Here is a 23,714-nt window from a genome sequence, read left to right as displayed (position 1 = left end):
GCTTCTCTTTACTAGTCTCGTTAGCTATATTGTGATGTGAAAAAAGGAGACGCGGCAAGACCAAAGAAGCTTCAAGAAGTACTTCTGTTTCTCCATAACGATATGCCCTCAGGTAAGAAAAACAACAGAGTGCTGAAACAAACAATATATCCAGAGCTACAGAGACACAATGGGCTATGATTTGAATAAAACATGCTTGGAATGATCAGAAACCATCCTCTTTGATGGATGAGATTCGAACGTGGCTGTCAATGCAAACAGAGCCATATGGTGACATGGCGACATATGGTGTGTAAACTGCTTATTTACAAAAAGGGAGGAAAGTGACAACAGCGCATTTGTTTGTTTGTTTTTTTTCTATAAAAAAAAATGGACCAGTTGCTGTATCCAAAATTTAAAGTTCCAACTTAGCACTCACTTCCTGGTGCTAACAAGAAATAATAAAAAGCAATAAGCTGAGTCTAAAGAGATAACTTTTAAAGAAAAATGTAGATTTAATACAGAAAATATGACATAAAAATGGGGTAAGAGTGAGTGCAAAAATAAAATGGAACAAAATAAAAAATTTAATTGGGCCTTAACTTGTAGGAACAAAAACACATTTTATTTATTGATTCATTTTTTTTTTTTGCATTAAAACATTGCAGGCTTGATACACTGCGACCTCTAGACATGTTCACTATATTTTATGGAAATTACATTATTTTACAATTTATTTATACATTTTTATTCTTTTTTTTTATTTATTCTTTTACAACTGTTTGTCAATATCTTAGAATTAGACTTTTTTATTTATAATTTATGCATTTTTATCATCTATTTAAAGTATATGTATAGTTAGTAAAGTTAGATTACTGCTCCGTTACTTATAGGTTTTCAAATAGCTCTTATGTCCAGTTTTGTGTTCATAATGATTAAGGCCCAATCCCAATTCTATTTTTGCACCACTACCCCTTCCCTTGGCTCTTACAATTGAGTGTGAAGGGGAAGGGCTTCAAAATTTACTTCTAAGAATTGGAACAGCATTACAGCACCAGCACACGTCATCATATGTCATATCGCGGCCTCTTGCTTCATCAGACGATCGCGACTGCTGTATTTATTCCAGTTGCTTTATTTTTTGGTATTTATCTTCAGGAAATCACTTAAGGCATATATTATGTTATCATAACGATCTAATGCGCAATAAGATCGTAACTGTACTGTGTATATACACAGTGGCCATATTCATCTATTTAAATACACGAAAACAACACTAGCATTATAGCAGACACTGTAATGCTGCGTTCACACCAGACGCGGAACGTGCGTCAAGCACGAGTGATTTACATGTTAAGTCAATGCAAACGTGCAAATAGACGCGGATGTAGCGAATTGCGCGAATTGAAGTTTGTGTGTTTGACTGGCTTAACGCGTGTTTTGTGCGTATCGCTTGAGTTTGAAAATCGGAACTTCAGCGGACATTCGCGCTGTGTTAACCAATCAGGAGCTTTCTCTTGTGGGGGCGTGATTGTGAAGTATCGCCTGTTGCTGGTGTCCCGGCGGAAATCCTCCAGCCGACACCGACAAAAAAGTTAATCAAACTGGGCTCAGCTCAGTCAGAAGCACCGCTAAAAGCTTCCATCATACAGGTTAAGTTTTTGGAGGAGTTTATGAGCTCACAGAGCTGGATGCACCTCTGAAATGATCTAGTGGACTCAGACACGGCCCTAAATGTATCGATGCTGTTTTTTGTGAATTTGACGCGCGAATGAAGCGAGTAAACTCAAATGTTCACACAGCTATTTACGTGCGAATATCGCGATTTATCTGCGCGTTCCGCAGGATACAGGAGTTATGATTATGGATTGTAGATCGCGAAATTTAGCGGGTTTTTTTTTTTTTTAAAGCATGACGATATATATTAAAACATGTTTGTTTGTCATAAAAATTAGGGACACCCCTACCCCTTGATGTGAACGCGCAAAGGGGAAGGACTAAGGGGTAGAATTGGGATTGGGCCCAAGTTTGATTAACTAACATGGTAGTCCTACAAGGCACAACATTTCGTTCCACTGTATGTCCACTCATGTAGTGGAATGACAATAAAGCATAACTTGAATTTACTTGATTTGATAAATAATACATTTTTTAAGCATGCATTATTATTAAGATAATTAAAATTAATGGTTTTTAATTTAAATACAGAAACAAGGTCCATAAATATGTTGCATGTATATGCTCTAAAAGTTGTGTGTATATATTAGGGAGTTAACAATATAATATCAAGAGATCGCTAAATAAAAAGGTGCCAATGTGTATTGCTGATGTAAACTATGGCTGTGTCCGAAATCACCTAAAACTCAGTAGGTACTGCAGTTAAATTAAAACATACTTGTTTTAATTAAAACATACTTGTTTCACTAGAAAAGAACGTTCTATACAGTATGAATGTCAGTTGTATAAATGGAACTCAGATGTACTACATCCGCAATTTTGTCAAGACCACGTGACCTACTCACGTTGCGTCACTTTACTCTCATTCACAAAGTTTCTCATGGTGCATAATGGGATAGTGTAGCGTCTGTCCGATGCACACTTCAGAATCTCACTAAAAGTAGTAGGTTATCCGGATACTTCTCACGTTTATCAAATTCTATAAATTCGGACATACTATTCGGCTTACATATTGTTTTTAACATACTATATAGTATGGAAGTATGCGATTTCAAACGCAGCTTATAAGACTGGCGAAACTGAGCTTGTTTTATCCAACTTTTTATTTATATTTAATTTATGAGTATACTTCACTAAAAAATGTATTCATTGTATCCAATTCAGTATTCATCGCATAATAACATATTCGAAGTCATTAAAGTCATGTTTTTGAGCTGGTTGATCTATATTGGTTCTAGTTGAAGCATCCATAGGTGATTTCAAGATTATTTAGGAACAAAGTCACATGATCTGTTAAATCAAGATCTTTAACAGATCATGGAATATATGATATCAATTTATGCAACAGTTCTGTCTGGTCCTGGAGCCTAATAGCCGTGCTAGTAATCTAGCCGTGCAGAGGACTAAACTCACTACAGTTTGACAAATATAGCAGCCGTTCGACGATTTAATGTACTTTTGATGCTTTTTTTAAGCATAAATGTAGTTGTTTAGATTGCAACTACTTAACTTATTTAAAAAGATAGGGCCTATTTGAAAATAAGTTTGCATAATTTCAGAGATGCGACGCTCAGTGCATCTGTGACCATCAGCCTGTCATATTGTTCAAAGAGCAAAGAAATTAGCCCCTTTCACACATACAGACCTTTATATCCAAAGCTTGTATGTGTGAACAGGTCCTTTTTGAAAATACCGGTAAATTCGTTCTGGCTATTTTCCGGAAAGAGAAGTTGTAACATTACCGGCAATTTGCCGGAATGCTGCGCTGTGTGAATGCAGAAGGAAGATTCCCGTAATAAGCGCGTGCACGTGTAGAACGTGCTGACGTGAGACGTCTGCTTTAGCCAATCACAACAGTCAGACGCATTTACGTCCACGCGGTTTGTGAGGATAAAAGCCTTTGAATATTTTTCCAGACACATTTAGCTGCTAGAAGTTAGTCAGATCACGTTTATATGTTCTTCTTAATGCCAACTGTGTAAATAATCATCGATGAGATGCTTATGATAAGCCGTTGTTTGTTTACCTTCAAGCTTTGCGTGCGCCTATGAGCGCCTGCACACGCACATATTATGAACATCTCGACATGCGAAAGTGATCCTGCGAAAGTTGTTCACAATATTGATCATCCACAGATTTTGTAATGTAGTCAAATGTTTACAAATACAAGCGCAGCCATTTAAAGCTCATTTGTGGTGAATGATGTCAGAATTTACCGGTATTTTGGAATGGATGTGTGAATGCTCTTTTCCGGAAAATTTCCATAACGTCCTCGCCTGTGTGAACAGCGCTTTTTTCAATATACCGGTAAAGTCGTTCCGGAAATTTTCCAGAAATTTACCGGTATCACTGTGTGAAAGGGGCTATTGACAGCTGACATTACAAAACAAGATGGCAACAGAAACTGTACAATAAGTCTGTTGGGAAAGAATATATTTTTGTTTTTGTTTATTTATTTAAATTTTTGATTTAGATTATTTTATTGTCCTTCACTATCAATCTCAAGATTGACAGGTCTCCAGTTTTCCACATAACAAACATAGACCTAGCTATATTTTTAATTTGTTTTTTTTTTGTCTCTTGTCCTTCACGAGAAAAAGTAATTTTGCTGTCATTGGCATTAAACCCAATGAAAAATTCATAGTGCTCAGATGTGCCGTGCCCCCCACAAGTCAAGGATTAGCCCATATTAGACTCATAATGGCAGCAGAATGATGACTTCTCCCCCATGCGGTAATAAACTTGTTAGGAGACGTAGAAGACCATTTGTCTCAATGTCAGACTAAATGATGTCAAAGTCATAGCAATGGCGTAATCATGAAAAATGTATGTCAAGCACTTTTATTAGTACTATTAAATAGTCTTCCATAAAGCTCACCTCTTTAGCTTTCTGCTTCAGCCGGGCCTGTTCGGGATCCTCTTGCCTCGAGCGACTCTGCAGGCAAACAGAAACATTACAACTCAAATAGACTGCTTTGAATTATGTAGAGGATTCAGACAAAATGAAAGCTAAAGTATGAATAGAAAACAATAAAAAAAAATTTGTCACTATTTATTCTAGTAAACTGATCTGATATTGATCTGATGCTGTGAAAATCTATTTCAAAAATCTCAACAACAAAAAAAGACACAATATTGTGTATTAAATTAATCATGTTGATTTTATTGTCAAATTGATCTTGATGATGACCGTCTGACACAAGAGTTTCTTTGAAAGCACTAAGTTAATCTTAACACCTTTTCATATTATATGTTACTGTTACAATACCTTTTAGGGAGTACTCACACTACGTACAGCTGCCCTGAACCGGGCCAAAGCACACTTGTCCCCCCACCCGTCCCCCCACCCGTCTCCCCCGACGGCCTGCACTCACATTACACATTCGGACCTGGGCATGCTTACGTCATCGATGATCCGCTGTTCAGTAAGCGATCTCGCTTAGCACAGTGGAGATTTCTTTAGTTATATTGTTTAAGTCGTTTGGGATGCAGTGAAACACAGTCAAATATTTTGCCGAACAGATCAGCCACTTTTGACGCTCATAAACAACCATAAAGTCCCCGTGCAGCAGGAATTAGGAGGTTTGCTGAAGGTGCAGCTGTCATGCAGTGAGGGGTTTGCATCTTTAATAATCTACAACAGTTTGTGTTCATTGAACAGGAAGAATGATTAATAAATCCATATGAAACAGTCCCCTAAAACTCACGTCTCTTCTTCAGTTTCGGGCTCTGCTGCGCATTGCAGTCACACTATAAGCGTGCCGCACCAAAGCCCAAGTGAACCACACTCTGGCACACCTCTTTCAACGGGGCCAGGGTCGGCCAAGTGCCCGATCCAGAGCTCTCACACTTCTCAAACAATCTGGGAAACGGGGCAGGGCACGGTTTGAATAGCATAGTGCGAGCAGGCCCTTAATGCAAATGTAGCATCTAAACCTGGATTTAGTATGAAGTGTTAATAGTTATATATTTTTCTTTTTGTTTTTGATATTTTACAGTTCGTTTTCATTCTTTGTTATAAATATATATTTTTTTGTAGTTAAATTTTTTCTCAAAACATTGCTACAATTTAGATATTTGACAATTTATGAATATTTGTATAATTTATCTTATGGTTTATATAGTTTTATTTTATATTTTTACAATTTCAAATTTGTCAGATTTTAAATTATTATTATATAAAAACTAATTTACATAAATATATTCTTGAAAAGCAAACTTTTACAATTAGCATTCTAAATACATATTTAAATATTTTACACCTCATATTTAATATGGCTGACAAAAGTATTGTCGCCAATCCATGGTTTAGGAACAACAAATAATAACTTGACTTCTGGTTGATCATTTGCTATCAGAAGTGGCTTATATGAAAGGCAAAGGCCTCTAGATTATGCTTATTTTACAAAAATAAAATAAGATCATGCCTTGATTTTTAATTATTTAATTAGGACAATAAGGTCTGACTTCGCTTAGACAAAAGTCTTGTCACTTAACAGATCTAATGTACAGTATAAAATATAAAGTCATGCTGCAGTGGAAAAATAATTAATATTATGTATGACTCCCATGAGCTTGGAGGACTGCATCCATACATCTTTGCAATGACTCCAATAACTTATTAATAAAGTCTTATTAATAACCTATTAATAAAATCTGAAATGGCAAAGAAAGCGTTCTTGCAGGACTCCCAGAGTTCATCAAGATTCTTTGACTTAACTTCAATGCCTCCTCCTTCATCTTACCCCAGACATGCTCAATAATGTTGGTGACTGGGCTGGCCAATCCTTGAGCACCTTGACCTTCTTTGCTTGTAGGAACTGTAATGTGGAGGCTGAAGTTTAAGAAGGAGCGCTACCCTGCTGAAGAATTTGCCCTCTCCTGTGGTTTGTAATGTAATGTGCAGCGCTCAAATGTATTGATAACTCAGGCTGTTGATGTTGCAATCCACTCTGAAGATCTCTCGTAGGCCCCCATACTGAATGTACCCCCAAACCCTGATTTATTCTTCATCAAACTTGACTGTTTTATGTGAGAATCTTGGGTCCAGCGGGTTCTAATAGGTCTTCTGCAGTTTATATGTGATGATTGGTGTGCATTTCAACAGATGATTCATCGAAAAAATCTACCTTCTGACACTTTTCCAAATAATCAACAAGAAGTCAAGTTAGTATTTTTTGCTTTTACAACTGGGATCGATGACAATACTTTTGTCTTTAGCCTATAATTTTTTTGTCATTTATTCATTTAAATGACTTCTCTCTTTGCTTTGTGTATACACTGGCTGAATATTAAGAACACATTAACTTCTGCAACCAGAACCTGTGACTGTCTAATATTCCACCTTGATGATAAACAACTGCTATACAGCGATGTGGATGTAAATAGGTCAACTCTATTGCCAAGCACATATTTATATGAGACCAGGAACAACAAAACATAAGAACAATAATCTCCTGGCTGACGTCTCAATTATCCGCCTGCATTAATTAGAATGGGACCGGCGCTGCACTGGGAGTGCGGGACATCGGCAGCGTCATCATCTGCGTTTGTCGTTTAAGTTGACTAATTACCTCGGCTTTCATGTTGCCTTGTCCTTCTCCTGTGGGGAATCGTCACACCCGCACTGTATCTTAAGGATGTGAAACTTCAAGGGGGAGCAGTGCATGATGGGAAGTTGCTATTAGCCGTTTTCTGGCACTCTGGAATCTATATGTGAATCTCAAGCGTCGCCAGTGTCACAAATGAAATGGTTATGAACTGGTGGGTGAGTGATATGAAATAACACTAGGGTGGGATTGAATAGGATTGGTTAACTTATTCCAGTGGAAAGACATGAGTTACACTGCTAGCATTTAGATATGTTGAGTGCACTGGCTTCTGAATTGTGTGCTATTAATTTAAACAGTTTACATAAATTAAGCCTATTTTATAGATAATAACAGGATGGACTTTAAACAGTATTTGCAAATCTTTAACATTTTATTAATATTAAGGCTTGTCGCTCCTCCTTACTGATTATTAAGGAACAATTTACTGTCTAACCCTAAATTAGACTTGATAATCAGATCATTTCTAATTAATAGATTATATTCTGGAATAAAAAAAATGCAATTAATTATTAAAGTAATTAATGGCATTAAACAATTTTCAATATTTAATTGTATTAAGCTTTATTCCATTTAGGTTAGTTACCACTGCAAACACTCAAATTTATTGTAATGATTGAAAACAACTGAAGCAGACTTTTAAATGCTTTTAAAAACTTTAAAGAAACTCCATAACAAATATCCATTTTTCATTTTGTACATTTGAAATGTAGATTTTATCAGCAACTTGTAGCCATTTCATGGTAAGATCAATACACAGAAATGTACATGATAAGAGCAACTTTATATTTCAATAAGAGATGATTCACATAAATATAAATAAATACAATTCATTAAAAATGTATATAAAATTTAAATTTGATATGGAAAATTTGATAAATTTAAAGTTCTTTCTGGTGACACCTTTCATATATAGTCATATATTGTATTAATTTTGTATCATTTTGTAGCACTTTTTTATTTAATATTATTTGTATCGGTTAATATTAGATTTCACTACACTATCTGACATAAGTCTCGTCATTGATCTCAGTTGTAAGACAAATACGAATTCTTCAGCAGGATAGCGCTCCTTCTCATACTTCAGTCTCCATGTCAAAGTTTCTAAAAGCAAAGAAGGTCAAGCTGCTCCAGGATTGGCCAGCCCAGTCACCAAACATAAACATTATTGAGCATGTCTAAGGTAAGACAGAGGAGGCATTGAACATGTCTCCAAAGAATTCTAATGAACTCTGGGAGTCCTGCAATGCTTTCTTTGCCATTCCAGATGACTTCGTTAATAAATTATTTTAGAATTTTTTAGTGTACATATATTTTATGTACTGCACATTATAATAATAATACCAGACACAGCATAACAGTTGTAGTTTTTTAAAATATAACAATTTCAGTGTTAGATTTCAGTTTTATAGATATTTTAATACTCTTTGGGGTGTTTATAAAAACATTAAGACATAAATTTGATCCTTTTTAGCATTTGCTTATTTAAATTATAGAATTTTAAGCATTTGAAAACCTAATTAAAACCAGCATTTTACTATCATTGCCTACCAATGTTTATAAAACTACAAATTCAATTTCAAAAACCACCCCGCAAGTCCATCCAAAAACCCTCCACTTGTTTAATACCTAGAAAGCGCCTGTAATCCTCATGTCTGCCTACATAGCAATTTGAAGCCATATAGCCTTGATTAATTTATAAGCAGTGTTCACTTTGATTGGCGCCAAAAAGGTAAAGGTAGTGGCGCCTTAAGCTTCATCCATTACATATAACGTGATTTCTTCCTCTCAACAAACTCTGTGAGTGAGATTGTGTCACTTCCTTAGAAAGAAAGCAACTTGGAGGCAAATTTAAAACATCCTCTCTCCGCTCCCTAACAGAAGACTCATTCCCTTTCCCCTGATGTACTTCGGTCCAGGCAAAAGTACAATCAAATCAACTTGAGACTGCAGAAATCCCTCTGGCTTTGCCATTACTGCAATTTGCTACAGTATGAAGCTGCAGAGTGCAATCTTGTGTCTTAATAACACTGCCTTTTCTCTCCGAGGCTTAAAAGCACAACCAGTTTTCTTTTAAACGCCGTCCAACACGTGCCCGTGTTCGCTGGATGGACAGAGACTGGTGCCAAGGGCCACTCCCGTATCGTTTAAACCTACTTTTGCGGCTTTCATTAGCAGCTCCCGTTCCTCGTCATCTTTCCTCTGCTTCTCGATCTTCTCCAGCTGCTCAAAGAACTTCAGTTGGGTCCGAACATCTGACGTCTGCTCGTACAGATCTTCATCCTGAGGAGACACAACATTGCAATAAGTTCAGCACATTCACTAACTTTTCACGCAAACAAAAAACTTTCACCAGGGTTTCTGCATGTTTTATGAGACTACATTTAAGACTTTAACACTTTTAAGACCAACTAAATAATTAAAAGAAAATCATAATAAAAAAGGAAGGCATAACAATACAGCAATAGGTTGAGAACTACATATAATGTCAAGAGCGCATGATAGCAAAATTTTAAAGTAAAGATACAAAAAAACTGATATGACTTTAAACTGACAAATCTAAATTGATTTTAGTTGAGCATTTCATTGGTATTTAAATACTCATTTCAATGTTCACATTTCTTATAAATAACGCAGTGCATTCTAATGCATGAAGACATTTGCAGAATCTAAAACAGTTGACCTTGAGTGTTTCATTGGTATTTTAAAATATAAAATAATATAATATATAATAGATTAAACATCATTTTGATATGCGATATTGTGCTGTCAACCAAATATTAAAGTAAACATTGACAAGTTAACATCTACATGTCTGTGAACATATGTGTCTGTACAGTGTATATTTATAACAAACATATAAATAAAAAACACCACATAAATATACAATAATGTATTTACTAGAGCTGGAAAAGATTATTCACGATTAACTGCATCCAAAATAAAAGCTTGTTTTGACATAATAAATGTGTGTCTGTTATACATATTTATACAACAGTTCTGTCTGGATCTCAAATCTGATTGGCTGATAGCCGTGATATATTTAAGTAATATCAGCATTTGTACAGCCTCTTTACCATTAGTGTATTACTGTGCCCAAATACAGCAAGGAACAAGCAGACACTACAGTTTGACAAATATTACTGCTGTTAGACAACCAAATGTACTTGTAGTTGTTTACATTGCAACTATGCAGCTTATTTGCAAGAATAGTGCCTATTTTAAAATATTTACAATTTTTGAGAGACAGCTCGTCGGCGACAGTTACGTTAGAACACAGGTGTCAAACTCCGTTCCAAAAGGGCCGCAGCTCTGCACAGTTTAGTTCCAACCCTAATTAAACACACCTGATCAAACTAACTGGCTAAACTAACTAACCTTCAGGCTTGTTTGAAACCTACAGGTAAGTGTGTTGGAGCAGGGTTGGAACTAAACTGTGCAGGGCTTCGGCCCTCCAGGAATTGAGTTTGACACCCCTGCGTTAGAAGATGTAACAGCCAAATTTTTTCTAACTATAGCAGATTAAATCAATATTAATCTGGTAAGCACACCTGCCAACACTTCCGCTATTCATGTGAGTATCCCGTATTTCAGACTAGTTTCCCGCAAACATCCCGTTTTTATTTCTTTCTAAAAAAACTCCCGTAATTTCACCCAACCCCCTCCTTGGTACAATCTGTAAACTAAACACCCCCGGGTTGCCAACTTTGGTAAAGTACCCGATCAAAGCGGCCGCCCAAAACCCACTGCATCCTTTTCTCAACCTCAACCCCGAACACCCCCCACCCCACACACCAGGGTTTTTAGAGACATGTTAGCAGGTTAGATGATCTCTCTTTTTGTGTGTTGTACTGCTGTCTTTATACCGATTTGCTCGCATATCAGGAATGTGTGTTGGCAGATTGAAATAAGCAAAGTCCGCACGTGTTTCGCATTTTTCCTTATCGCAAACACAACAGCAGTCTGGTAACACTAGTGGCTTCGTTGTTATTTTTGGGGTTATTTATACTGTAGACTGTAACACTGTAAGAAGATATCTCTAGATGGATGGCATTTCATGTCACGTTCATTATAATCTTAAAGTGAACAAAATCAGCTGCTTTGTCATCACTTTAGACAGAAAATCATTCAAACACTAGCTCTTATGTAACATTCATGAATTAGTAACAGCTTCTGCTGTTTTGACATCAGCTGCAGATGTGAATGAATGGTGAAAGTAGTTCCTAATACAAAAGAGTTTTAGACTCTCTGTGCTTAATTTTCTTTCTTATGTACAAGATTGTGCTGTCGAACTGTTGTATAAACGCAATATTAACTAATATAGACTGCACAATTAACCAGCAAAAAGCTGGTCTAAAGTCCAGCGCAGAGCACGTTAGTTGTGTGCAACTATATGCAAATATCTTTACAAATGTAAAAGAATTAAAGGATTAAAATATTACAAAAATTATTATTTTCTATATAAATATAAAAACCCCTGTATCCATGCCTTCTTTGTCTCGGGCGGCTTTTTTCAGTTTACTCATTAAAATTAGCTTTTGTATAATGTTATTATTATCATTTATTATATGCATATATATATTGCAATGCAAATATAATTTCTTTAATAAAATCAAGCTTAGATGTGTCTACCTGTTGGGTTTTGGACCATATAGGGAATAAGAATTGAACGAGTGTCTGGATATAACACTTATTCGTAATTATTACTCATTTATTTGTTAGCTGGAAATAAGAACTGAATTTAGAAATAGTTTTGAAACAAATCTTTGCGCTTAACAAACAAAATTACATTTGTAGGCTAATGGGTGTATATACATGCATGTGTTTTTTTACATATAAATAAAATATAAAAATCCAAACTTTCATTTTGGATGCAATTAATCACAATTAATCTTTTGACAGCACTAATATTATCCGTTATTCATATTGTACATCATTACATTGCGATACATCACTTATTTAAAATTGTGGTTGTATCGCTCCTCATCCTGAGGAAACTAAACAACAACTCCTCATCAACAAGTTCATCACCTCCACAAACTAACTTTTCCCTCAGCTCGCCTAAAGTTTCACTCTTGTTTTTCCCCTCTTTCGTACGTAAATGAAAGTGAAGTTAGTAGGTCACCCAGAGCTAATGGGATAATTGTGCGTTTCGCAGTGTTTCTGCAAGGCAACCCTGACTCTTTTCCCTGCGATGGTTCAGGTAAAGGAGCTGCGCAAGGACCAAAGCAGAGCGACACACACACGCATTTTCACACACTTCTGAGGCTATAGCCTATTAGCGGCAGGAACGGCACTGCTCTTCTCATCTCTCCTCGCATGCTCTCTTTTGCCTGACTCGCAGGGCCAACTTTTCCCCGTCTTCATTCAAGTTTGGCTTGTTTTTTTGCTGATGTCAACAGGCTGACTTCATACAGCCGAGCTGGTTGCTCATTTTCAACAGTTTGTTTCAAAATCAGAATGGGACAAATCGCAACATGACACCGTATTCTCGTTTTCTACTTAGTGAAGAGCAAAAGTCTTAAGTTTTTTTTTTCCCTCCCTCAAGCAGCATTGCATTTGTTTTGTTTTTTTGTAATAACAAGGGCAACAAATCTGGGAAAATTGTAGATATGACAAAAAATGAATAATACAACACATTCTTAATAAACTTACAATAAACACAAATAATTTTACACACATTTAAACTAATTGGAACATGCATCTTTAAAGTGGATGTGTAGAAATGTAAAACCCTTGTTATAGTGACTTGAGGCCATTAAATGAACTGCAGGTAGTAATTTGTTGCTAGTGCTCCATGAGTAGTGTCTGTCTGCAGACTGCAACATGAAGGGACGCAACTTATAGTTGAAGAGTAACTTGAAGTTATGGAGACCCATATGTCAAAACTATGTTGTTGGTAAGATGGTGCTGTACCCATCAGTTATTAACATCTACACTTACCACAAACCTAAACTCAACCATCACAGTTATTAACATCTAAACCTACACCTACCCCAACCATCACAGTTATTAATGTCTACACCTACACCTACCCCAACCATCACAGTTGTTAACATCTACACTTACCCCAACCCCAAACCCAACCATCATAGTTAACGTCTACACCTTCCCAACCCTAATCCCAACCATCAGTGATTAACGTGTACACCTTCTCCAACCCTAAACTAAACCATCACAGTTATTAATGTCTACACCCTTCCCATCACTAAACCCAAACATCACAGTTATTAATGTCTACACCTATCACAACCCTAAACCCAACCATCACAGATATTAACGTCTACACCTTCTCCAACCCTAATCCTAACCATCAGTTATTAACGTGTACACCTTCTCCAACCCTAAACTAAACCATCACAGTTATTAATGTCTACACCCTTCGCATCACTAAACCCAAACATCACAGTTATTAATGTCTACACCTATCACAACCCTAAACCCAACCATCACAGATATTAACGTCTACACCTTCTCCAACCCTAATCCTAACCATCAGTTATTAACGTCTACACCTTCTCCAACCCTAAACTAAACCATCACAGTTATTAATGTCTACACCCTTCGCATCACTAAACCCAAACATCACAGTTATTAATGTCTACACCTATCACAACCCTAAACCCAACCATCACAGATATTAACGTCTACACCTTCTCCAACCCTAATCCTAACCATCAGTTATTAACGTCTACACCTTCCCCAACCCTAAACTCAACATCAGTTATTAACGTCTACACCTTCCCCAACCCTAAACCCAACCCTCACAGTTATTAATGTCTTCACCCTCTCCAACCCAAAACTCAACCATCACAGTTATTGTCTTCTATGCCTTTTCCTTTAACCCAACCATCACATTTTTTAACCTACAGTCCTGAGATGTGAAGAATTTTTATACATGACACTCTCCCCATTGTACTCTTATTTGCAACCGCAGGGGGTGACACCAAGTAGAGTAACTGTCAAGACAAAACAGATAAAGAAGTCAGCGAATTGAAGAGTGGAGTTGCTAAATGAATGATTATAATATTATATCAAATGAATAAGTTGTGGATAAATTTAGTAAAAACGATGAAAACATTTGCAGAAAATGTTCTCTGTTAAGTATTCCGCCATCTTGCAACAACATCTCGTCGTGACATCTCCATGGTTCAATGGGATCTCGATAACTGCAAGTTATCCCTCTAACTTACTACAAGCTACACCCCCTTCATGTTATGCCCCTCTCTTGCAGTCCGCAGACAGATACACTTGGTACATAGCATAAAAGAGATTAAAACTACATCTACACATCAATGATGTAGCCAACAACATGATGATGTAGCCTCTGACAACAACACTTCCAAAACGCTAGGTGGCAGTGAGGTTTCTATGTTCCTCTGTGTTAAGTTTTTTTTTGTGGGTGTTTCATTCAGAGGCTTGAACCGGCAGATGTGCATCAACTTTAATCATGAAGAAAACACAACACCATACACAAAACCATCTGAAACTTAGGGATTTGACCTTTGTTAAACACCAGCTTCAACAGACATGCAGCTCTTGGCCCCCCACACTAGTCACTGCTACCCAAGCTGACTAATCACAGTCTGCGAGATTCTATACCCAAATATATTACTACTTTAGATCTTCATCTTTCCTCATGATTACAAGGGAAAAAAAGCTTATCAATGCAGTAATATACTAACAACATACACCTGCTTTCGGAATTTGCTTTGAGATTGACATCTGAAAGTCTATGCTTACCACAAATCCTGTGTGTCCCACAGGTAAACACAACATTTCGGCAGTGCTGCTGTGTGCTCATCTCATAAATACAATCATTTGGACATGACTTGAAGGCAGTAAAAGTAAAAGCTGAGAAACATTTATTTACTTAGCTACTGTTTTTCACCACACAGCACCCATAAAGAACACATTCTGCAACCATTACATTCAGGGATTCTAATGCTTCAGGCAATTAATAAATTATCATTTAAATTATGCTAACGATAAAATAAATCAATATAACAAAGAAATTCAAGGACAAAATTAGATTTTTTATTTTAAAAAAGGGTGAAAAAACACAGTAATTAACATAAAAGTTGTGAAAATTACTTTAAAAGTTCACCAACCAGTAAGGTAATTTTAATTTTATTCAACAAGTTGTGTTATGATATTAAAAAAATTGTAATATCTGTATATTGGTCAAAGATGAGACCTTTTATATACATATAAAGCATCAAATAATTGTGACGTAAATAAAACATTAAAACATGGGTGAAATAACATTTCATTGTATCTTTCTCATATACAGTATTTATTTGAAGGATAATAGTAAACAACACAAATTTAAATGAAATAATTAGAGTTGTTGTGGCTGCATTGTGATCTTCAACCCTTATCTAATGTGTAAATTTACTACCCTTCTGTTGGTGTTGGTGCTGTTTTGCCCCATTGACTTCCATTATAACGACATATTATGATTGCAAAACCATAACACCATATAATCATACATTCTTGAATGTTTGTAGTTTTCACTCTTGGAAAGAGGCACAAGTTGTCATTTTTACTGTTGATCGTCAGTTGGCAGCAATAACCCTTAGATGGACCCGTTTAAAAAAGGTTCTTGCTTTTATATTGATTTATATGAGAAAAAACAGCAAATTATAGTGTGCATAGATAATTACACTTTCTGTGTCCGCTTTTTCCTGAAAGCAGAGGTGCTTATTTTGATTGTCTTAGACATATCAATATAAGTGTGCAAATATTTCTCTTGCACTCACACACACAAACTACACTTAACATAAAAGACAGAAACTAAGCTTAATTGCTAATTTTACCTCCTCCCAAGATGGAAAACTACTAACAATCAAGACTACATATTAATATAGTGTCATGGCTTTAGAGCTAAGATCGAGCCAAAAAATTAAAGCTGACCCTAACCGAACACCTTGTGCCTGAGCCCGACTCAGTTTGACACATTAACTGTAATTACAGTGCATCTTGAAAGTATTCATAGCGCTTCACTTTTTCCATTTTTTTATGTTACAGCCTTATTCCAAAATAGACTCAATTAATTTATTCCCTCAAAATTCTACACACAATACACACAATAATAAAATGTGAAAAAAATGTAATTGTTGCAAATTTATTAAAAAATAAAAAAAACCTGAAAAATAATAAGACAACATAAGATTGCAAAGATTTATTTTTCATTTGATACGGTTTAATTTCTGTACCTTCAAATGAATAGAAACTAATAAACTGAGCCTTTAATTGTCATTTATAGAGATTTATAATTCATATATAGTCCTCACTTTAGGTCACAAAACTGGATGAAGTTGACTTAATAAAGCATTTATTAACATACAAATTAACTGTTAGTATATGCCTGAATAATAAGATTTATGAATGTTCATTTGAATTTGAATTGGCAAATTGGGACTCAAAAATCACCCCAGAGTGAATGAAAACCTCCCCAACAGTCCTCTGGTGTTAAATATGAGTTTATAAAATGTCATCAAAACAATTCTTGCTCTAAATATGCCTGACAAATGTACCAATTATGTACATAATTGTGCTGTAAATAAAGCACTAAAATATGGGTGAAATATGTTTACAATATGTTTATGAATAATGTTTGTGAATCTTTTTCATATATATAACCTAGTGGTTTGAGGGACAATGGTACAGTTCACAGATTTTAAATGACAATAATTGGAATCGTGTGGCTGCATTGTGATCTTTAACCTTTGTGTATTGTTAATTTTTTTTCCTTTTTGTTGTCTTGGGGCTGTTTTTGTCTTAATAACTTACATTATAACAACCGTTCTTTGATTGCAAAGCAATGACACCAAATAATCATGCATTCTTGATTGTTGGTGGTTTTCCCTTTTGGGAAGAGGTAAAAATGGTAATTTTTACTGTTAACTGTCAGTTGGCAGCATTAACCCTTTAGATAAACCTGTTTAAAAAAAGGTTATGGCTCAAAATTGGGACTCCAAAATCACCCCAGAGGGAATGAAAACATCCTCAACAGTTCCCAAGAGTTAAATATAAGTTTTATAAAATGCCATCAAAACAATTCTTGCTCTAAATGTGCCTGACAAGTTTTTTTTGATATATAAATAAATGTTTAAGTGTTTGTATATTGTGTTTAAGACACAATAATGCAATACTATCACAACATATTACTGCATCAAATTTCCTTTAATCAGCTGTATACGTATTTAAAATATATACATATACAAATCAATTTAAATTAATATGAATCATTTTTTCCAACACCAAAACTAATCTTTAATCAAGTGATCACTAAATAATAAAAAAGCATATAATGACTTTAGAGGTATAAAACTAATCTATAACCAATTAGGATGGTTTAGTTAGTGCAGTTTAGCGTGCTGTCCAATACAAGTCTTCTATTAGTAGTAGACTTAACTTTTACTAATGTATCTCCAGTGATCAGAAGTCAGGTTAAGGTTACTATTACCAGTTACATTTCCGGCATGAAGGACGTATAATGAGAAGTGCTCGGTGGTGAAACTCAGTCTGTGGATTCTCTTTGAAGTACTGGAGTGTGTGGTGTTCAGGTATTGGTTCTTACTTTACATGAATCGGCTCGGTGTTGCGCAACGGCCGACACTTTCTCCAGCATGGAGCGCAGCCTAGACTGAGTAGCGTGAGAAATGAGAGTGACCGTCTCCATTGACACCTCCGTCACGCCGAACTTCTTGGCTGAAACGAGACAAAGTTTGGTGTTAAAAAGTCACTCGGGGAAGGTAGAGAAGGAAAAAAGTTAAAAGAAGAGCGATTCTTTAAGCCTGGAGCATCAAGCCAATTAAAAGACGAGTATTATTGTTTTGCTTCTCAATCCTGCCTCGTGATATGACCTAATTTAACTGGTAAACACTTCAATGCCACACTTTTGCATCTGTCACACCCACACACTCGCTTTCAATCACTCGCTTTCTCTTTCCAGCAGGTGGCGCTACACAGTTTCCTCCTGCAGCCATCTCACACACACACACACACTCACACACAGAGAGAGAGAGAACTCCCCCGGAGGAAGATTTACATTTTTAACACACTCCACCCCCCTGGCGACAGCATAACAACCACAGCCGGGCTCCATGTAATAGCACATATCCGCGGGCACTCATTGGTATGCACTGTGTGCTAAATCAAGCGCACGGGGGGAGAGAGAGTTTGCTTAAATACAATAATGGAGGGAGCTTTTTGGGATGAGAGAGATCCAAAGACTTGCCTCGTGTCTGAACCACAGTCTGCTGTCTCTTCGTGGTGTTTAGGATGTCTTTAAAATTATTTATATGAAGGTGAACTATTTATTACTGATGAGACTGTATGTGGAGCTTTTGAGTGTCTGGTCTTGATTGTAGACTGAATTTTGTGTTTATATGCATCTTTGCCTATTAGTAATGGGAAAAAGGTAGAGGAATTATAGGTAATGTTTAAACTACCAATCAAATTTCAGATAATTTCGATTTAAGTTTATGCTCAACAAGTCTGGATTTATTTGATATAGCTATGAAATTTTATTACTATATCAAAGAACAATTTTTAATGTTTTATTTTTTGTAATAACTCCTGTGATGAAAATAGCATCATTGGTCCAGCCTTCAGCGTCAAAAAATTATTAGGAAATTATTCTTGTTTGCTGCTAAAGTAACATTTCTGTTTGTTTCTATTGATGGAGAAAACAAGAAAAGGTTTTGGTGGAAATTTTAATGCATTATTTTTTAGGTCTCTTTGAAGAATAGTGATTTTTATTTGAAATTATACATTGTGAATATTTTTTACATCTTTTTTAATTCTTTTTAAAAAAGGAACTTTTAACCAGTCATTTATATATATTCATTCTACCATAACAAAACATTTATAAACACTATAAACATTTTATTTATACCTTTTTTCTGTTGTGAATATTTTTAAGTTACATGTTGTTTGTTTTGGAGTAAGGGAGACTAAAACACAAATATAAGACAGACAAAATTCAATATACTACCATCTAATTACTAGTACTAATGTTATCTAATTATTGGTGGGGAGAGTGCAGTTGAAATGCATCTTATTCTGCACCAATGCAGAAATGTGTGTACTACATTATTATAAAGTTATTCTGGAACATAAACAGTAAATGCAGTACATAGCATGTATACTCTGCGTGTTATTTTGGAATACCATACAAACCCCTTAACAACACCCTAGCTACCATGTGGAATACAATCGGTGTGTCCCAAATCACATATTACATGTAAAAAAAGTTTGCAAGCACAGTAGTATGTCTAAATTTATATTTTAAAAACAGTAAAGTACCTGGATCAGTAAAGACCTACTACTTCCGGCGAGATTCTGAAGTGTGCACCCCAATGGACACTTTAATATCACATAAGGCTACAGGAGAGAGTTTATGAATTAGAGAGAAGCAATGTAACTTATATGGGTAGGTCATATAGGGATGCAACGATTAACCAATTTCACTCTTAACTGCGCTTTAATTCATCACGGTTAAATAATTGTAAAGGCTTTAACACAGTGTTGCTGTATGGAAGAAAAACTGCTTCAACAACAGGTTATGCCAAACTGTACGCTAGTTTAAAGTTCTTACGAACACTGTATTAACTATGGCTGAGGCTATCAACTGATGCCTATTTCACACACATGTAAAGGGCCGTTCACATATTGCGTCTGTTGCAAGCGCAAATTTTGTTATTTCCAATGGAGGCACGTGGCTTGCACACGCATATTAAGAGCCACACGCATGCATCACGCGAGTGGCATGCACTTTCCTTATGTACCAAGTTGAAAACATCTAAATTTTTCAGAATGCCACGAAAGCCCCATGAGTCACATGACAATAACAAACCGCTCAGCTTCATACTTTCTATGGTATATACACATTTTAAAAGAAAATGAAAATACCAAATGATATTGCGATATAGTTGATCAAAAGACAGAAGTTTAGCAGCCTTTGACTACATTTGTTCTATTTAAAAGGGAAATACTAAGCTAATATGTAGCTTAGATTTACATTAGACAAATACTATTTTTTATTTATTCTTATTTATACAAAGTTGTGTAGATGTTAGTACTTCAAAACAAAAAGAAATATGGCAGTTTACCATAAAATGTTGAAAAATCATTCACATTGCGACTGTATTTTTAACAGTTCCGGCAACCACAGCTGTAATTTTTTAATGTAAATTTTACTAATTTTTCTATTCAAAGAGCGTCCATTTGTGAACAAAGTTGAATCAAATCTTGTTCCTCGCAGGACTACGGTGCAACCTAAACAATCAGAAATATAAAAAAAACACTGAACGTAAGAGTGCCACACTAGACGTAGGAGCATAGTAGAAGTGGAATTCAATGTTCTACATTCACCATTTGTCTTTATCACATGACCTAATAGCATCCGTTGCGCCTATTCATCATTTTTCTCGCGTGGCATCATGGGATAAAGTCTATTGGACGAGTACTTCATAATCTCAGCTGAAATAGTCGTTCATCCAAGTTCTTCTTGCATATGGCTTTTCAAATACAATAAATTCAGACATACTACTCAGCTCACACACTGTTTTTCACAAGCTACGTACATAGTAGGGAAGTTGCGATTTGAGACGCAGCCCTCTTTATACTATATAGAATGTCCTTTTCTAAAGGTTGTGCAAATTAAAATAGTACCAACTTAACTAGCATTCCATTTCAAACACAGCTACTCGTTAAGTTCAGGCAAGCATTTTCTTCACAAAAAGCAGATTATGACATTTGTTTACATGTAGAATGTGCAGGTATGTCGATCTAAATCCATCTGGTGCTTAAAATGTGCATTGTTTGTTTAAGCAGGGACATTCTGAGTGTGCAAGCAAGTGACCTTGTCAGGGAAGAGGCCCGAGGCAACCTTTCATTTCAGCACATAGCCGACTAACAGCGAGCCATCAGAAGACGGCATATAAAGTACTCATATACAGATTGAGGAGCCCTTGAGCTCACACACAGGGCATTCATTATGATGAATGAGCAAGTGAGTGACCAGCTCTAGTGCACTAGAAAGAGGACTAGTCTTTGGTGGAGATCAAGAAGAAAGGATTGAGGGATATCAATCAACAGATCTTTATGTAATGGTGGGTTATACTTAGAAACTATTTGATTAGTAAGTCTAGTAAGTTAATTAGTAAGTTTAATTACTTCAAATTAAAATGACTTTAGTTAAAGTTTACTTTTGAGTTAATTTTTTTTTTTTTAATTGAATCATTCCTATAACATTGATTTAGAATTTTCAACATCATTACTAAAGTCTTCAATGTCACATGCCCCGTCAGAAATCAAATAATGGACCAGACGGTCATCATAATCTAGAATCCTTGAAAGTTTATAATATTTTGATTTTCAAAAATGACATATGAACATTTATATGCAACTATTATATATTTAACAAATTATAAAAAACTAGCTACCGATTATGCGAGATGTTCCTAATGCAGTGTTTATGGGGCTGAGAGTAAGTGTTCTTCTCCTCTCTGGCTGTCGTCAGTAGTTTTTCCCTTTTTCTGAAAGTCTTGATAACACCGTTGTGGTGTTTTACTTTTATTATTTCAGCAAATAAGATAGTAAAAAATACATTTGTTGTACTCTCCGATTCTCTTCGCTTTAAGTTTACCAACTAATGTCTGTAGACCATTTTGAGGGATGTAAATAACAACAATGGTCCCAACGTATTTGCCGTTTTACATTTTTAACTTCTACAGCTTCCCAGAATCCAAAAAGAGCCACATATTGATATATAATGTTATGATAGCTGTTTTAACGTAAATTTATGATTGAATTGCCTATTGTTAAAGTTATGAAATAGTTTAATAACAAGCAGGAAATGTTCATGGGCCAATGACATGACCACATTGAAATATGTGCTATATGCTGGTTTGCTACTCTTATTACTAATATTCCTTTTATACTCTATATAATAATGGTTTGTAATATCAATGCTTTAAAATCTTATCAGCTTTATATTTCTCTGGATACAGACGTTCATTTCCTTTTTTAGGATTCTTTGATGTTAAATGTCAAAGTAGCAGCATTAATTTATAGAAAAAAATTATTGGGAACAACCTAAATCTCTTTCCTAACACTTTAAGTGATTTGATTACAATTAATTATAACTAAGAAATCTCAATGTTATTTTTTCAAAAACATGTTTAAAAATAAAAGAAAATGAAAGAAATAAAAGAGAAAATATTAATAATAAGTTTTCCTGCGTGACTGTTGTCATTACATCCAGTGATCATACGAGGCTTCACGTGATTGAGCGGACTAATCACGCACGCACCTGCTTTAACAGCACAAAGCGATCATTTGAATGGAGGAAGATGACGGTCTCACAGAAAAGAAAACCTGATGAAGAGAATTGACAGTTTAAAGCTGAATAGACAGATAAGTATGTGTTTATTTTGAAACAAGCCAGCACAAAGCCATCCTGCTTGACTTGTAATGAGACAATCAGAGTAAAGAGTGGAAATGTGAAACGCCACTATGAAACGAAACACGAACATTTTGAATGACAGTATCCACAAAATGCATATATAAGGACCGCAAAACTACAACACAAAGTGTTCTTGAGGGTGCTTTCACATCTGTGGTTCGGTTCATTTGGTCCGGATCAAGGGCAATAAATGATACATTGTTGCATTTTCTGCCTTCTTTGGGTCATTTTCACACCACACTGCTGGCTTTGGTCCGAACCAGTTGAATTGAACCAAAATGCAGTCATCTGACAAAATCCACATCTCTCATTGGTCAGATGTTGTTGAACATATTTCCTAAACAGCTTATTAATTGGTCGGAATTCAAGTGCGGGAAAATGCAAATGAACTCCCGCAAGTAAACAAAACCGGCAGACAAAAAAATGTCCTTTTGTTGACTCGACTGCGCTGACTGACTGTATGCCTGCTTTAGACAAACTATACATTTCGAGAATGAAGCGCAGCTGCGGCTGGAAAACACTGTTTTAATGCATCGCTTGTCACTTCAGGAGGAGGCGTGAATTAATTTAGCTAAACTGCGACATGGTCATCTTGCGGAAATATTACCAACGATCCATTAGGTAATGTTTTCCCCTCTCTCTGTTGGTAAAGTGCTGTAAACAAATATTTTTCCTCCATAACCCATAATGCACAGCGCATCGGCCTATGGTAGCTGGATTAGTCCAAAAGACGCAGTACTTTTTGCGGTTGGACCTGTTTTAGTATGGATCACATTCTCACCACAAACGAAATGCTCCAGGGTTCGTTTAAAAGCGTACCGATACCACCTCGTCAAGCAGGTCTTGGTACGCTTATTTGGTCCGCTTTTGGTACTTGAGTACGATTGCTGCATTCACACCTGCCCAAACGAACCGCAACAAAAGGGAAAACGAACTCTAGTGCGACTCAATCGAACTAAATAAGGCAGGTG

The 23,714-nt window shown here is 35.8% G+C and overlaps 1 protein-coding gene across 2 annotated transcripts in view; it reads right to left on the bottom strand.

The window, feature by feature from the left end:
• The window catches only part of si:dkey-219c3.2, an 85,572-nt gene that overhangs the window by 39,933 nt on the left and 21,925 nt on the right, over positions 1-23,714 (bottom strand). For both annotated transcript variants that reach the window (XM_005163068.6, XM_017354184.4), the window contains exons 10-12: positions 17,851-17,981; positions 9,423-9,548; positions 4,535-4,591 (exon numbers count right to left, since the gene is read on the bottom strand). In XM_005163068.6, the coding sequence (XP_005163125.3) occupies positions 4,535-4,591; positions 9,423-9,548; positions 17,851-17,981 (314 nt within the window). The remainder of the gene's footprint in view (positions 1-4,534; positions 4,592-9,422; positions 9,549-17,850; positions 17,982-23,714) is intronic.

Source organism: Danio rerio, chromosome 25 (assembly GCF_049306965.1).
Source record: "Danio rerio strain Tuebingen ecotype United States chromosome 25, GRCz12tu, whole genome shotgun sequence".
NCBI classification, from domain to species: domain Eukaryota; kingdom Metazoa; phylum Chordata; class Actinopteri; order Cypriniformes; family Danionidae; genus Danio; species Danio rerio.
Note: the sequence above shows the minus strand (reverse complement) of the source record. Positions and strands in the feature narration are given on the sequence as shown.